An 18,222-nucleotide genomic window follows, 5' to 3' on the forward strand; every position below is an offset into this window, starting at 1 on the left:
ACTAGAAAGGCGCTATATAAGTACATGTTTGGTTTAGTATTTTACAAAATATTATTGTAAAGTAAACTTTCACAATTTGAGCCAGATGAATCCTGGCATTGTCACCTTGGAATATGCCCGTATTAAACATAGCCCTGAGTTCTACTGTTGTTTTTCTACGATTTGATTTCACCAAACGTTTCGAAATCAAATCGTAGAAAAACAACAGTAGAACTTAGGGCTATGTTTGCTTAATAGTGAAAGTAAGAGCATTTCCACAGAAAAAAGGCTTCAATTGCTAGGGAGCATAAAGATTGGACTCTGGAGCAATGGAAGAAGGTCATGTGGTCTGATGAGTCCAGATTTATCCTGTTCCAGAGTGATACGCACATCAGGGTAAGAAGAGAGGCAGATGAAGTGATGCACCCATCATGCCTAGTGCCTACTGTACAAGCCTGTGGGGGCAGTACTATGATCTGGGGTTGCTGCAGTTGGTCAGGTCTAGGTTCAGCAACATTATGTGCCCAAAGAATGAGGTCAGCTGACTACCTGAATATACTGAATGACCAGGTTATTCCATCAATGGATTTTTTCTTCCCTGATGGCACGGGCATATTCCAAGATGACAATGCCAGGATTCATCGGGCTCAAATTGTGAAAGAGTGGTTCAGGGAGCATGAGACATCATTTTCACACATGGATTGGCCACCACAGAGTCCAGACCTTAACCCCATTGAGAATCTTTGGGATGTGCTGGAGAAGGCTTTGCACAGTGGTCCGACTCTCCCATCATGAATACAAGATCTTGGTGAAAAATGTATGCAACACTGGACGGAAATAAATCTTGTGACATTGCAGAAGCTTATCGAAACAATGCCACAGCGAATGCGTGCCGTAATCAAAGCTAAAGGTGGTCCAACAAAATATTAGAGTGTGTGACCTTTTTTTTGGTGGCAACTTTTTTTTTTGGCCAGACAGTGTATATATACTTTATATGCATATGTATAGGTATACATACACATGTATATCCTTATATTCTTCCTTATATTTTATATATCCTTCCTTATATTTTGTATTCATTGTGTTCTTTTATGCTTAGGGCCTGACCCCAGGAAGAATAGAAGCTAATGGGGATCCTAATAAAACTAAACTAAATCTCATGTATTTGACACAGAAATAGCTTTAGCTAGTGTCAAGTCACTATCACGAAATAGCATTTTTCTCAGATTGTCATTATTTATGCCACAGACAAGTCTGTCTCTAACAAGCTCTTCACACAGATCTCTCAAGTTGTCAAGTTATCAAGTCACTGATATATGTACAAAGAAAAGAGCTGACAACTCTCCAGTTCTAATGTCCAGTTATTAGCCTGGTAGAGCATCTTTAACCTCCTGAGACCTGAGCTTTTGTTTGGTATGTATTTTTAATCGCTCCTAGATATTTGGGATTAGTAGGACCCATAAACTGTATATAAGAAATGGACGTAACATCCGTGACGTCACCCATTGGTTTGTGGACTGCTGCTCGGAAGCCGATAGTTTCGGATCTGGGCAGCGCCATCTTGAAAATTTCCGGTGCATGCCGGGAAAAATAAAAACACGGATTCTACTTATATGGGCATCAGGAGGAGCAAGAGGACGGAGCAGGGGAAGTTGCGAGGGCTGGATCTACCACAGTCTACACCGGCAACCTGGTGATGCTAACCAAGTTAGCTGTTACGACTAACTATAACCACAAAACTCCCAGGGAAAACTGTTGGTGTGAAACAAGTTCACGGCTATTTCCTGCAGTCTATCTGTCCGCGCTCCTGAACCTGTGAATCAATCAACCTGTCAATCACGACGTAGCCACGCCCCAATGCATACCCTGCTTTATCGTTAAATATAAAATCAGGGACGCCAAAATTTCACAAATGAACATCACACTGCATTGAAGAAGGCTTTAAACTAGCGATTGAGACCATAAACACATTTTGAAAACGTTTACTGAGGTTAAAAATCAAGTGAGAAGTTGGTGAATTCTCCATTGACTTGTATAGAGACGGAAATCCTTTTGACACCAAAATGGTCGCCCCCTGGTGGCCTTTTGATAGAATGCAGTTTTAAGTTGGCCTCATTTCAGAGGACCGGAACTCCCTGCCTACATTCCCACAGCACAGGTATGGCCATCCCCTAATGCACATAACGTGTTGTTGTTTTTCATCTATGAAAATGCTTGAAAGACAGGTGAAATTCTTTATTTTATTATTAAACTGGGGGAAGATAGGGCTGTGGGAACATAGACACACTCGCGTTTATCCATGAATTAACTGTAAGGAACTATTTAGTTCCTTACAGTTACACCAACTATAATTAAGCCCCAACATCCAAACGAAAACTTCCTGATTAGCATTGTTGTAGCTTGTTGCTATTGCTAAAATTAGTCAAATTTGTACAGCATATCAAAATACAAATGTTATTAAGCATAAATAAACCAGTTTCAAACATAAAATTTGATAATGTTTTGTACCTGGTCCACTTTTGTCTGAGGATCGGCAGTTGATTGACTTGGCCAAGATGCCTGCCATCCCGTTTTACACTGATTAATGTATTGTGATTTTGCTACCACTAGGTGACACACAAAAAAGTGTGTACAAACAAGGACAGCAGGTATAAGTTAAGCACAATGAAGTGTAAGGTCCAACAAATCCAAAATGTAATGTAATATGTGAACGCACAGTCGCAGGAGGTTAATGTAACATAACTGAAACTCTGGAATAGTTTCTCCGTGGAACTTTTCACCCGAGTTACTTCACAAATTTTACTGTTAATACTAGCTCATTGAATTATGACTTTTACCCCATTTTCTCTCCTTGTGTTCACTTTAAATGTACATTTCAAGTGTGTTCTTCCTCAGTTATTCACCTGTGTGCTGTACTTCCTTGTAAAACACATTCCATCTGAATGTACAATTCAATTAAGTATACAAAATCAGCTATGCAAGTCAAGTTTGAATGATGACCAAAGACACAGCATGGTCATGAAACAGCTGTCATGATGTCTGTAATGACTGCATCCAAACTGTTTGCTTTACTGAAAGTCAGTGCAACATTGAACCAGCAACACCGGGTTATCCATTAATCTGGGATTTAGCTACTAAATCATGATTTTACACCCTTCCTGGTGCTGTGATTTCTTCATAAGACAAATAAAATATGAATCACTGGCTAAAGGCTGCAGCTGATAGGGCATTAAAGGACGGCCCACTCAGGAGTGTAAAGACAGACTACAAAAGGGGCACCAGACATCATTCACACTACACCACTTGAGAGGTTAACTATTCTGACACACACTGAGCTCCAATCAAGAGGAGAATTCTGGATCAAATACAATATTAAACTAATTTAAGTGTATGTTAAGATTAGGAGAGCTGTACCCTTGTAACAGAACTGGGATTTTGCTAAGCATTTTATCAGCTGAGGATGGGCAAAACAAAGGACTCTGTGGAAGAGGAGAGACCCAAATGGGACAACAAGGTTCAGTATCTTTTAACATGCATTGGATTTGCGGTGGGACTTGGAAACGTGTGGCGGTTTCCCTACCTGTGCCAAATTTATGGAGGAGGTAAGATGCTACCTTTGCATCACTATTTTATCCAATCATACCATACTTTATGCACAACTGAATTTCAACAGCATTTAATGTTATCTGTTTTAGTGAAATTAGTCACTAACAGATGAACCAGGACATTTTCAAATTTCTTGGTTCCTGGTACCCTTATCTGTGCTTGATCAACTGATAATAACTTCCTCATTGTTCCTGGAAAGATCCAGAGATGAGCCACAGAACCTGGCTCAGGGGTCAAGCAGAGTAAACAGTCCAATAAAAGTGTGCAGGGTCTATTAACTTTACATATTGACTCTGAGATTCCTTATTCTCACACCCATTGTTTCAGACTCAGCAGGGCCTTCGTTTGCTCTCTGCTAAGGGATCAATTAGTAAACTAGTTATTGAGTGTCTTTAGCTTCAGATCTGTGTTGTTTGGATGAAATTATGACCAGCCATTGAATATCTATTAGGGTCGCAGTGCCCTTATTTAGCTTGGCCTGTAATATATCCATCAAGATGGCTCAAATAACCTCTCATGATCATTAAACTTTACCTATTTCAATTTCTTTCTTTTTACCACTAGTATAAGATTTAAGATTTTTTTTTGTTCTCTCTAAATTCTGATGCGTAACTCTGAGGTAAATGTTTACTGAATGTCTTTTCAGGTGCATTCCTCATTCCCTACCTGATAGCGCTGGTGTTTGAGGGTCTACCTCTGCTCTACCTGGAGCTGGCTATAGGACAAAGGCTCCGCATGGGGAGCATTGGTGTCTGGAACTCCATCTCACCATTTCTGGGTGGAGTTGGTGGGTAACCTAAGATCATTAGCACAATTGATCAAAATTATCATTTGTTACAGAAATATGTCTGTTGAAAAACTGCCTTCATTTTAAGCAATATTTCTACTGTTACAGTTAACCACTATAATTAATATCTGTAATCAATCACTTTTGTTTCTTTTTGAGAAAAGACAAACAACATAACAGCTTAAAATAAGTTTGCAGACAGGATCAGAAAAACAGGTCTCATCCCATACAGGAAAAGTAGATGAGATAAAATACAAATTCACCAGATTCATAGCAACTCAGGGAACATTTATTTTTACTAGACAAAAATTATGCACGTGTAAACAGATTGTAATTTGTTATAATCTGACATCAAGTGTGTTGATAAAACTGGTTACACACATAAAACATTGGCAAACCCTCTCATTCATGTGTTTTTGTTGTTATGTGGGGTGGGAAATGTTAAGTTGTATTATTTATTTCCTGTGTGTAGGCATTAGCTCCATGATAGTGTCTTTCCTGGTGTGCCTCTTCTACAACACCATCCTGGCCTGGGTGCTCTGGTACTTCTTCCACTCTTTTCAAGATCCACTGCCGTGGAGCCAGTGCCCACTCAATGATAACCTTACAGGTACGTGAGAAATCCCACTTTGCAGTCTTTCTAACAGTTCTAAATACATTTATCATCACCTAGATATATGTAGTGTATGAACTGTGATTGCTACTATTAGAGTGAGAGTAATAACAGAAGTATTGCCTGACAACAATTTGATAATGTATGTATACTAAAAATTAAGGTGAAGATTTTATAATTAAAGAGAACCTACAAGACTTTCACCAAGAGGTCTGGTCTTGGAATCCCAGGTTATATTCAACAGGAAAACTACTGGATTGTTTTATGGCACAAAGGACAATTGCTTCACAACATAAAACAAAAAGAACAGGCTTCTCTTGCTGGGTATTTTCTCTGAGTGGAAAATAACAGTATGAATGACAAGCAAAGAGAACAGATTTTCTGTTAAAAATAGGCCTTCCTAGATAACTCATCTTTGCTTCTTTCAAAATTAATATCTTTGCATGTGTTTGGATCCATATAGGCTATAATGTGGAGTGTGAGAAGAGTACTCCAGTGAATTACTTCTGGTACCGTGAGACACTGGACATCACACCTAACATTGAAATCAGCGGCTCCCTGAAGTGGTGGATGGTCATCTGTGTGGCCACCGCCTGGGGTGTGGTCTACATCTGTTTCATCAAAGGTATTGAGTCCATGGGCAAGGTCAGTGGTCCTGGTGAAAATATATAGTGTTTTTTCAAATCTATCTTAGTATCATATTGAGTTATGTTTTTCTTCTCTTCTCAGGCTGTGTATGTGACAGCCACCTTCCCCTATTTGGTACTGACCATTTTCCTGATCCGTGCCATCACTCTGCCTGGCGCCACTGATGGACTGGTGTACCTCTTCACTCCTGATGTTAGTTTGCTCACTTGTTGCTACCACAGGTGATAGAAGATTGTATTTTGAATCTCAAGCCCTATGACCAGATGTGTTGTTTTTATGATTGCTACAGTGGGAGATACTAAAGAACCCTCAGGTGTGGCTGGACGCTTCCACCCAGATCTTCTTCTCTCTCTCTGTGGCCTTTGGAGGTCTCATAGCTTTCTCCAGCTATAACGCTGAGAGGTGAGGACTTAAACTCTTCAGCTCCCTTCGCAAATTTAGGATGATTTGTGTGATGGCTGGCAGGACTATATCTTATTTTGTTCTGTGTCTATCAGAAACGACTGTGAGAGGGATGCTGTTCTAGTAGGAGTAATAAACAGTGCCACATCTCTTTACGCGTCCATTCCCATCTTTTCCATCCTGGGATTTAAAGCCAACACCGTCTACAACTCCTGTCTAAAAGAGTATGTATGCACAACTATTCTGTCATTCAACGGTTCTTCTTTGTTTGCTGATACCAACTGGGCATGTGAAAATCCTAAGAGATGATTTTTTTTTTTATATCTCATCTGCAGAAACATCTTGGCTCTGACCAACCACTTTGAGATTTCTGACCAGAACATAACAGTGGAGAACTATGAGCCCTGGCTTAAGTATCTAAATCAGACACATCCAGATGAGCTCTCCAGTGTGGACCTGAGGCACTGTGACCTGCAAACATTCCTTGACCAGGTAATGCATCTTTAAAAACACACCACTCATCTCTTATCTGGTTGTTTTCTGTTCTCTCCTTGAGTACAGTATATGATGTGCTGGTCAAGCAAATACATGTAAAAGATCCCTCATGATTTAGTTTCCTATCTCTCTCCCCCAGGGCGCTTCAGGTACTGGCCTTGCTTTTATTGTGTTCACTGAAGCAGTGTTGGAGATGCCAGGCTCGCAGGCATGGGCCATATTGTTTTTCGTCATGCTCTTCAGCTTAGGCCTCTCCTCCATGTTTGGCAACCTTGAGGGAGTCCTGAATCCCATCAGTGACCTAAAACTGGTACCCAAGTGGATCCCTAATGAACTTGTAACAGGTACCTGCAAATCACTTTGAAAGACAAGTTGTTCTGAAGTGAAAAGGATATATTTTGTTTGCTTTGGATTACCTTTCTGAACTTCTTTTCCCTTACTTCCTCAGCGGTCATCTGCTTGATATCCTTTTCGGTGGCTCTCATCTTCACTCAGGGTTCAGGGAACTACTGGGTGGAGGTCTTTAACAGCTACGTGGGCTCTGTACCTCTTCTCATCATTGCATTCTTTGAGATTGTTGGAGTCATTTACGTCTATGGAATGAAAAAGTAACCTTTTCTCCTCCTCTTCTTCAATATAAGTGTAACTGTCTTCCTATACAGTTTTAATCCCAGTGATAAAAATGTTCTCTTGTCATTGTATCCTTTAACAGTTTCAGTGAAGACATCTATTTCATGACTGGGAGGAGGCCCAACATCTTCTGGAAGGCGTGCTGGATGGTGATCAGTCCAGTAATGCTCCTAGTGGTGTTGGTGGCTTACGTCATCATCCAGGCACAGAAGCATCCCTCCTATCCAACATGGAACCCTGATTATGTAAGACGATGATACTTAAATATTGTGCTGTTTTTTAAAATACGTTACAAAAAAACTGAGACATTATTTAAAGCTTCTACAATCAAGTTTTTAATATTATCAAATAGTATCAAATTACTATCTTTAATGTGAAAGGTGTCACTCAAAGAGATGACAGATCAGTATCACGTGACTCTTAAGTTTCCCCTCAGCCTATGGAGCATTTTAGCACCTTTCAGCGCATTGTTTTGGTTTCAAGGCCCACAACTTTAATGTTTTGGTTCAGTCTCTCAGCTTTTAGGTGTAAATTTTATCTGTGGCATGCAGGTAAATAAGCTCTAACAAACACATATTGAGAAATATTCTTATTCTTTTTTTTGTTCTGACTGTACACCAATTATGAAGCTAAACCCAACGTAGCTTTGTGTTCCATCTAGAATCAGTGGGAAATCAGCTAAACTGGCTTTGTCGAAAGATTAAAAAATCTATCAACCAGCACCTCTAAATTTGACTAATTAACACTTTATATCTGGTTTGTTTAATCTGTACACAAATGAAAAGTAATTGTTGCTCACTACCTGCTAGCACTAGTTTCATAATTAGCATACAGATAAGATAGATCTCATTTAATTGGGCAAGAAAGTGAAACTTTAAAATGAAATTATGTTGTATTTGACACTTTGTGTTTATTTTTAGGAATCATTCCCCCAAACGGAAATGGAGCCCTACCCCGACTGGGTGTTTGGCATCATCATCCTTCTCTCAGCACTGCCTGTGGTTTCCATCCCATTGGTGGCTCTCTACAAACTGATATGCTGTGGAATCAAGAGGTCTTCAACGCGTGCTGCCCCAAACCCCTACAACAATGACGGCTTTGAGATTGAAACACATCAACAGACAAACTGAAAGGCTTAGTAACATTACTGGCGTCCCTGAACGGAAAAGGACTTGATTGTTATCGCTTAATTTATGGGCATTGTTAATGCATGTTGATTTTTTTATGTTTATATTTATCAGGATTTTTCGGTTCCTGATTTATGACAACTCACATTTGTTTCTTCAATAAGAAAACTGGATTTATTTAACAGTAAGATGTTTCCAATCCTTTCCGTCGTACATGTTTGTGTATTGCACGTGATGTAAATACAGGAGTGAGACAAATCTAACAGCACAGTGAAAAACGCAGTTTCTTTTTAATTCAACATTCATAAAACCCTACATTTGAATATAAATGTAGTCATTTTAAATGTCACAAAACATCACTGCATAAGATCTGAAGATTCCTACTGTTCAGAGGAGGAACTGATTTCTGACAGCTTTCTAAAAGATTATAAGTGCAATACAAAGAACTGGAAGCACATCAAGACTGAAGGCAAATCATCTTGTACGAATATGCTTTGACATGAATGTATTTACATATAAACTGTTTACAAAGTGACAACATGCCTTACTCCTGGAAAACTACCAGGAAGTGTAAATCAAAGTCCAGCGAGAAAAACAACAACAGGATGAGATGGCATCTAAAACAGTTGCAGGATGGTTTTGAATCATCAATTTTTATTGATCTGGTGATGGTTGTTTTATAGGTTGTGTTTATGACAAGTGTTTTATATTATATGACCAACGACTGTTTTTCTCTGCAACCAGCTTTCCAAACACTGAATGACGGAGAACTTACAATGGGAGTTGGGAGGGAGTTTATTAAGGGAATAGGTTTTGGGGAGTATGTGTTTATGTTGTAAAAACAAATAACTGGATAATGACTGCATTAATGTGGAGGTACATTTCTTTCTGGATTCATTAAAAGTGCTTGTCTCACTTCCCAAAAACATGAGGATGAGATAAAATGAATACTACAACTTCCTTTTGACAGAAATTGTTTAAAACTTTTGGGATCACAAAATTAACATATCAGAGAAGCTGGACTAAATACTTATCCATACCTTTCAGTGTGGCTTTGTTGGTTTTGCTGGAAGGTTAAAATGGGCCAAAATGATGCCTAAGTCTGGATGGCCAAGAAGTCGACAGGGGTCCTGGGGTTAGTGGCTTGTCTGACCCTGGCCAATCTCAAATCCCCCAGACACCGCTCCAGACTGCGCTTCCCTGACAGGATGATGACAACACAAGAGTGTAAAATGTTTTTTTCTCTTTGCTGGTTAACTGTAAAATCTATCCACCTGAACTGTAAAAAAAAAACATTTACGGTGGCAATAAACAGTCCTGCCTACTTTTAAGATCATGCTGTTAGCAAATTTAACTGTATCTAATATATTTGTTGGGTTGGGTATACCTCTCACAATGTCCACATTCAATGGGATTGGCCTTCATGGCAAATTGCAGTGCAAATGTGTTTTTTTTTTACATTTATGGAGTGACAGACGCCACTGCAGGCACCCAGCTAGCAGTAGAGCAAACTGAGTCTTTATACCTTATGTAATTTACCCTAGGTAATGATTTTTTTGCATATGTGCCTACAGTATTTGGCAATTTCCTGTCTCTAAATGGAACCTGCTTGTACCAAAGTGGGAGGAGCAGTGCAAATTTGTGGCTCATTTAGGCATGAAATTGCACTTTCTCAGATCGCATCTTGTTGCAAATGCAAGACCATGTTGACATATATAGTTACACACAGACATCTCCAAAATTACACATTTAACATGTATGAATGAATTTTGCCTCTGTCAGTTGGCTACACATCTACTGCATTTACATTTACTGCATTTAAGTACAACTTTTAATGCCATAAAGGCAGAGTCTGTAAAATTAAAATATTTAACCAATACAGTCATCTGTATGCCACTGAGAATTAAAAAATGCAAAGAAAAAGCTGAACAACAATTTAGGGGTTATTTTTCAAATAACAATGGTTAACTGATAACTGATAGGAGGGTAATCCTCAAGTTTTATTTTCAACAGAACCAACAGTACAACAATACCTACTGAATCCTTGCCCACTTAGTGGGGCAAGTTGTGCTTGTTGTGTGACATATCACATCCTCTTGACTTTGCAATGAAGTCCTTTACAATGCAAACACTATGTAATGTGGCTTGTCAAGTTGTGCTTCCATAGGATACTTTCTGTGTAATATTTTTGTGCATGCGTGTGTGTTTGCGTGGGTACCTACGTTTGTGCAGGTGCCGGATGAGATCCTTATAGCAAGAACGGTGTTGTGACAGTACAAGCAGAAACGAAAGACAGAAAAGCAGCTCCACTGCTTCGTACTGCACAATGCCTGTCTGGGCCTTACAGCCTAACATCAGTCCTACAGATATAAGGCAAAGGTGCAAAAGTAAGGAGAAAACAGAGGGGGAAAGAGAATGAGAGAAGACATTAAATAGTGAAAATGGGTTTTGAACTTGATATTCTTCACGTTTGTTTTTTTTTCTTTTTTTTTTTTCTAAAGATGTATGAAGAGGAAACTTTGCCTTTGTTGCTGAGCCTGATGAGTTGATTGACATACTTGGCCATGTCCCAAATCATTTGCAGGAAGTAGGCAGGGTTCTTAGCAACAGTCTGACCAAAGGGTAAACTCTGGGCGCACACATGGAACCTAAAAGAGAAAAACAAAAACAGGAGGCCATAAAAGAGTATACAGACACCAGGTCCTGCCCATTGGATTATTTACATTCTCAGATAAAAGACGGTGCAATTATTTCTCACTTCAGTGCAGGTATTGATTGACTCACTCACCACCCCTGCCCCCCCGAGCTTTAAAAGCAGTATTATCTACGCAGGTCTATTTATCAAGTCATGGCCAGTGAGCACACGAGAGAGTGGAAGTAAATAGTGTAACATTCCCAGTCTGATACCACTGCCATATTTCAATACTTCAAATGGGTAATGCAAAAAATATATATATACATTCACAATGCCCAAATAACTTAATCTTAATAAGTAATAAACTCAACAGACTGTAGTATCTGTATATATTACATAAAAAACTGCACTTTAAGTTTGGAGAGAAGAGCCAAATAAAAGGTCACGTCTTTACCTGCACGCATGAAGCAGCACCAGCTTGTAGATGTTCTTGTAGACTGCCTCGAGAGAATTGGTCTGAGGAAAAATTCATAATTTTCCACAAACGTGGATGTGCACATATGAATTACATTGAACAAATTAAAAATATATAGGTATGAGTTCCACTTCATTTATGCATCACAATCAAATGCAAAATCATTTGGCAATGGTCATTGAGGCAAACTCTCTTTAATATTTGTACATGGTATATGACATAAGAAATAATATCTGGTTATGTTTTCTGGCATATTTCAGTTTGTTTCGTACTATTTACGGATATTTAGAGTTAATTTGCTATGTGTTGTAGTGAAACATCATGAATCACATACGTTGTTATCATGGAACTGTTTCTGCTGTTTGAGGGTAACCTCAGCTGATAACCAATATGTTTTTCACTTTACATATAGATGAAGGCCACCATGCTGCATTTTTGTTAGAAGTGCATGTTCAGTGCAAGAACATTCAGTCCTCTCAAAATTATACCTTTGTAGGCTGCGTCATTAAGGAGGCAGCTCAGTTACTGGGATACAGCTACCGCCCAATAACCTTTTTGACCTTGTTCAATGATAAGTTCTTTGATTCTTTAAAAGGCTTCTGTAAAATGCTGGAGTGGTAATTAGTACTGAACACAAAGTGCAGCAGAGCCTGATGGGAACACAATAAGTTTTGCATGATTTGGCCATAAACTAAAATATTGGATGATTAAATTTTGGTTTTCAAAAAAATGATTACACTTCATCCTGAAATTACAATAGTCGTTGAGACCTTTCACTCAAAAGACAAAGTTTTCAAACTTGTGATGGTGCTAGACAAAAAGTCAGGTGATCACCAGTGTCATTGATATAAATCATCTGGTGAACTTGAATGTCTGCACAGAATTTTATGGAAATCCATTCAACAGTTACTGAAATATTTCAGCATGGCTAAAAATCCTTAAATGTAAGATGGTCAAAATCTTGATCAGTTATGGCGTTAAGCTTTTGTCTGTAGATGATGACAAACTAGCAAAATTACCTCCTAAATCTAAAATGGTTTTTAAAGGTAGTTTTTGTCATTAGCTTTTTTGTTACATGTGGCTTGCTGTGGCAAATTTCTATATTTTTGGTGGGTACTAACAGGATTTAGAAAAAACTGTTATAATCATTATTTCCCTGACCTTCAGGTCCATGAACAGGGCATGGCACTTGAGTCTGAGGACAGCCATTAGTTTCCTCCTCATTTGCTGTCCAGGTGAGTGGAAAGAGCCCAAAGTAAGACTGTAGCGCAGAGACAGGCCTGCATAGCTGTGAGAAACGGAAAGTAAGAAGTAAATAAAAAATAAATTGTAAAAACATATATTTTTTACATTAAAATGGAATTAAAAACCATAAGAGAATTTACAAAATATTGTGAGTGAAGATGTTCTGTAATTACAACGTTAACTGTGTTTTATGCAGTTAACATAAATCATGCATGCTAGATCAGGAGTTGTCTGTAGGAATGTTTATGAGTGGGTACAAAGTACATGGGGGGCGGGGGGTTTCACTCAGCTTACAAGAAGCCATAAAAATGACCAGAAATCGAATTACTTCCCACGCAAGAAACACAGCTGAGGAATAAAGTCCACAGTATAATAATTACAGCTTCACCTGGAATAATCTTTATGGACGTCCAACGAGTGTGTGTCCACCAGCAAGCCACACCAGGGGAAGAGGCAACGAGGCGGCAGCATGCAAATGCCGGGACAAGAGCCAACGTCTGCTGACACTTGAAAGTTGACCGCCACCTTCTGTGGGTTGACCACCAGACCATACTGTGGCACCCCAGGCAGCAAGATCCTACACACAATGTGCAAATGCCATTGTCAATCATTAAGTTAAACATTCAGCAACATGTAATGTTAAATCTGTGCCTCTCAGTATTTTTCCATAGAAAAAAGAAATATATTCACTACTAACTTTAGAAGAAATGATTTTTCATCACTTAGAACTAAAACCATTGTACAAAATGTGTATGTTTGTCTGATAATGTATTATTTTCCATAACAACAGATACAAGGTGCAACATACTGTAGCCAAAAGGAAGGAAATGGTTTCTTAAATTACATGATATTCAAAATTGTATATTGTTAGGTGTCAAAAATAAATATTCCCAAAGCTTTCTCACTGGTTCAGGTCAAGGACCATGGTGCCACATGAACAGTAATAGTAGGTTGGTGAGTCATACTTGAGAAAACGTTGTGCTTCATTTAGGTCTGGAGTGATCAGTAGGAAATCATCCACCAGTCTCATCAAACATCTAGGAGGACAAGGCAGAGAGAGAAGCAACACATACAGTTAACAGATGAGCTTCAATACAGAAACACTGCTCCCTGCTGCTGCTGATGTGTTATTACATCTATAGATGGTGACTGGAATACAGGGGGACCTGCAGTACCCTTTGTTTTTAATAATGTCTTTGAACAGGACGTTCTCCATATGACCATAGCAGAGACAGCAGAGCAGACTTGACACAACTGATCCCTGAGGAATCCCTCTGCACTGACGATACGTTCTGCAACATAAAGGGAAAAAAATCAACTAACGCTCCTGATCGAATTGGAACTGGTAAAAAGACTGATTTAGTTAGGATTGTGCACATTTCCATGGATCATAGGTTTATTTAACATTGGCAGCTAAAAATAGAGGCAATGCTTACTTCTTCCCAAACTGAACAACGCTGCCAGTTAGCATTTGGGTGAAGGACTGCAGTGCCTCTCTGCCTTGAAGATCTGAGCAGAAATGCTTGAAGGAAAAAAAGTGTGTTGAAGATGTGCAATTTAAAATGTGTCCTTATTTATAAGAAATATGAGGATGTCAATCTCACCTGCTCTACCAGTATGGAGTGATGAGCTCTGCCTCTTTTCTGCAGTGACATCACAAATCCTTTCATGCTGGTGGAGCCCATGTTATCCTCCAGGATATCTGCCTGTGTTAACAAAAATCTGAATCTTTCAATTGGGTCAAATATTGTGCTTGTGTATGTAAATATGTGGACATGTGTGTACCTGTCTAAGAAAGGACTTTTTCAGGCCCTCGTGGGAATCTGCCCATATCTTGGCATAGCGGCGTATGGTAAAAAGCTCATCATGAACAGGTGCCAGGGCCTGGCCAATCACCTCGATGAGTTTGTCATGAGGTAAACTCTCATAGGCTCCACTCACATCCACCTTAAACACACAGAAAAGACACAATTAATATAAAATAAATCAAGGTGGAAAAACGGCTTTCAACAAGAAACTTAAACCTATTTCTACAGTTTTCAGTGATCTAAAACTACAATATGATGCTCTTTTTAAAGAAGTATTAGTCACAGTGGTTCTGTAAAATACTCTGCGCAAGACAATTAAACGTGAGGTAAAAAAACAACCTTAACAAAGTAAAGGGGCTGTGGTTTGTCCTTCTGGGTTGGAGCCAGAGAGCTCAAAACCTTGTGGATATCGGTCATCCCCCACACTGTGGAGCCCAGGAGAGACGGATTGGAGCTCACACAGGCCCGGAGCATATCCAGCAGGTCCCGCACACACCCTCTGTAGAGCTGCAGGGGAAGAAAAAACGTCCCAAACAATTTGCACACATACTCCAAACAGCTTCAAAAAGACATACAACGGTAGAAATGTTAGGAAGAAATGTCCTGTCATTATCACAATGTACCCTCGTTTTGGCATCTACTCCTACAATTCGTGTGATAGGTCTCATGCCATCAGTCTTTGGAATGAAGCGAAGACGGGAGATGACAGTGGTTTTGGGCAGGGACGCCACCTGAGCTGGAGTCAACTCCTCCATCTGGCCCTTAGAGAGGTGACCTCTAAATTACAAAAATGTTGTGAATATTTATCCCATGACTACATGAAAATGAGCCATTGTGCATGTGTGTCTACCTGAAGGCTAATTCCAGCAGTTTGGCCCAGACTTCCTGTCTGTAGAACCTGAGGGCGTTCTTCTGCCCCATACTCTCAGTGACATAGAAACAGGCTCGCACCAGGCCAACAACATAGCCGTCGAGAAGCCAAGCCAGGAGCTGACCCAGGACCCGTGTCCGATATGCAAGCTCACTGGGTGGGAACCGGCCTGCGGATGAGAGTGGTTTAGTTAAGCAACCCGAAACAGCTGGAGGACAAAAACAGAAGTTTAACACCAGCCATAATCTCACCTGTCTTACTGATCTTTAACCAGTCACAGTCATTTAACTTCATCTTCCACATCAGCTCAGCCAGAGAGAGCCTCTCAAACTTGCCACTACGCAAGAAGCCCCTGACCCTGGCAAAGAAATTAAGTCGGTTGTGGACAGAGCCCCACAGCTCTGGTGGGATCACAGAGGAGAGGCACTCCCTGACGAACAGGTAGACCCGGTGAGGTGCACAGTGTTGGGGCAGGAGGGTACTTACTTCCCCCTGTCCTCCATCTCTCTCCTCTACCAGTGGGCACATCCTCTGCAGTATTTTGCTGTAGGAGCATCTCCTGTGATGACGCAGCAGCCGGCTAAACAGGGGGACCATGTTAAAAAAGCGCTGGGGGAGTTTCTTTGGCTTTCTCTCAAGCCCGTTGAGATACACCAGTCCCTCAAAAAAAACTACTCTAACCATATCTTGCCCTTGTAGTCTTCTAGATCCCTCAGCACTCTTCTTCTTCCTGTTGAGAATAAAGCCACGCATGCCCCTGCCCCCATACAGGAATCCCAGTGTGCGGATAAAGCATTGTGAATGAGGCAAAGGGGGGAAAATCCCTGTTCTCCAACTGGGTCCTCCCTCCAAGGGAACGGTGGTTGTTTCAACAGGCTGTTTAGAACCTTTACTGCTATTTTCCAGAGGCTTTAGAGATGCTGTTGTTTCTACCGACATCGGCTGCCCTTCCTCTGCTGCTTGATAGCAAACGTGTTGGATTTCCTGTGTAGGTTCATGCTGTCCTACCCGTCTCCTCTTTGCAGAACAAATAACATCTTCCTCATCCTTTTGATCAATATCTCTCTGCCTTTTACCACGCTGCACTCTGACATCTCTTTTTTTCCTTTTCTTGCTGATAGTAGGATTTTCAGCTTTCTTTTTCCTTTTCATGGTCACTACACCTCGATACCTTCCAAGTTGAGTACTATTATGTGTCCTGGATCGAGACTGTAAATAAAACCCAGAAGAGGCAGTAGTCATGGACACCTTGTCATAAACAGGAACTCCACACAACTGGAAAACGCACGAAGGAGGAACTGTCACAAACACAGAACAGCTCTCAAACAGGTAGCGTGTGATGTCTGTGCCAAGACGTATCGTGACCTTCTTCCACAGATCGCTGCCATGTATGTAGGCCCCACTTTGAGTTACATCTCCTTGGAATTTGAAATGGTCCGCATCCCGCTCCTCCTTGGCCAGGGACAAATAATTGTAGCCGTGTGCCAGGACGTTTTTTTTTCTCTTTCTTTTCAGACTGTTAAGAACAAAGGCCAGCAGTTCAGGCAAAGTGCAGATCTGTGGAAAGCATAAAACACAGTATGTCACTAATACATTCACATACCAAGTAAGCATCTCTCATTTAAAGTCCTGATATGTTCATTCATTTTTGCATTAAGAAAACATCAAGTTCAGTGAACACCTGTCAGCTTAGTGGGGCTGTCTTTAGGTTTAAGCATTCGTAACACACAGCATCATGACTTAACACTTATATTTATGTTTTCATATAAATTCTGCTAGTGAAGCAAAGTTAGAAGAATCCTCCACTCAGCAGCTGACCTAGATTCAGCCCTTATTATCCCTATTTATCCACTACTTGTAAAACATTTATTTCTAGTGACGTTTAATGTTCATTTAATTGGCTGTAAGCTTCATTTAGATACACTGCCATCTTTGAAGACAGTCTACGTTCAGCTGTAGCCATAATATCTCAAGTTGGAAGGTTAAGTAATGGATATTTTAACATTTGAATATAACCTGAAGTAAGTTACCTGGTTGCAGCTTGGCACTTGCTGTAGTTCTTTGTCAAAGCAAACATAAACGCCCCGGACGAAGGATTTGAAGCGGTTTGTGTCAGACTGCTGAATGAGGACTGCTTTCTGTCCCTCTCTGAAGACAATGCTGTCCGCAAACTCCTCCAGTGTCTGTATATGCCGATAAAGTGAGCGGAGGATGTCCAGCACTCGGGACATATCAGTTGTAGACATGCCGACCGATCTATTATTACTCAACACATAGCTGACAGTGTGTACAGTGTTGTGGTTAGCAAGCTAATGTGAGGGTACTGATTTACGTTCCCGCGTCGGCAACTACCAATGAAAAAGCAGCTCACAGGAAGCGTCCAATCAGAAAGCTTCTTACTACAGCAGTGATTTTGCTGTTGACCAATAGTGAATAAGAAATCACGTGTTGTCCTTTATCATAAATAGGTGTGGGGCAGTAGGCTTTAAAGTTTCTAAAAAGCATTTAGGATGAAATGATGGCACTAAGATCGTTTTAACCTTAACAAACGAGACCTTTATTCATGCAAAAGTCCACATAAAAATTGTGTGATTTGCACGCAATCATTCCAGTAAAGCCGACATTTTAAAGTCAAGTCAATTTAAAAACATCAGGTTTTGACCAACAGAGAAATTTAAGATACAGTGAAATTATAAAAAATACTAACATATAATATTCAAGCAATTTTACCTTGATATTAAAACTGAAAGGACAGGTTCATAATATGTCTTAAAGTAACAGTCTGGTGCCCAAAATGAACATTTAAATACGTTTTTTCTTGCTATAATCCTCCTGTTCATAGTGACTATAGAAGTTTCCTTCATAATGCACTTACAATGTAAGTTCCATCTATGCAAAATG

General features: G+C 40.0%; 2 protein-coding genes across 2 annotated transcripts; one reads left to right on the forward strand and one right to left on the reverse strand.

Annotated features, from left to right (window-relative positions):
- Nucleotides 1-3,439: 3,439 nt before the first annotated feature.
- On the forward strand, nucleotides 3,440-8,290 carry LOC133996701 (sodium-dependent neutral amino acid transporter B(0)AT3-like). The gene is made up of 12 exons (XM_062436316.1): nucleotides 3,440-3,581; nucleotides 4,232-4,372; nucleotides 4,845-4,982; nucleotides 5,449-5,630; nucleotides 5,715-5,825; nucleotides 5,923-6,035; nucleotides 6,131-6,259; nucleotides 6,371-6,527; nucleotides 6,670-6,874; nucleotides 6,979-7,138; nucleotides 7,243-7,405; nucleotides 8,081-8,290. The coding sequence occupies exons 1-12, from the start codon at nucleotides 3,440-3,442 to the stop codon at nucleotides 8,288-8,290; spliced, it is 1,851 nt and encodes a 616-aa protein (XP_062292300.1).
- Nucleotides 8,291-9,297: 1,007 nt separating this feature from the next.
- Nucleotides 9,298-17,567, reverse strand: tert (telomerase reverse transcriptase). The gene is made up of 16 exons (XM_062436288.1): nucleotides 17,352-17,567; nucleotides 15,573-16,878; nucleotides 15,301-15,490; nucleotides 15,074-15,227; nucleotides 14,790-14,957; nucleotides 14,428-14,589; nucleotides 14,247-14,348; nucleotides 14,079-14,164; nucleotides 13,818-13,934; nucleotides 13,608-13,679; nucleotides 13,031-13,219; nucleotides 12,559-12,685; nucleotides 11,377-11,438; nucleotides 10,811-10,935; nucleotides 10,510-10,647; nucleotides 9,298-9,487 (listed from the first exon to the last, which is right to left on the reverse strand). Exons 1-16 carry the CDS (start codon nucleotides 17,565-17,567, stop codon nucleotides 9,384-9,386), a joined length of 3,318 nt encoding a protein of 1,105 aa, XP_062292272.1. The 3' UTR covers nucleotides 9,298-9,383.
- Between the last annotated feature and the right edge of the window lie 655 nt (nucleotides 17,568-18,222).

This window comes from Scomber scombrus, chromosome 16 (genome assembly GCF_963691925.1).
Source record: "Scomber scombrus chromosome 16, fScoSco1.1, whole genome shotgun sequence".
NCBI classification, from domain to species: domain Eukaryota; kingdom Metazoa; phylum Chordata; class Actinopteri; order Scombriformes; family Scombridae; genus Scomber; species Scomber scombrus.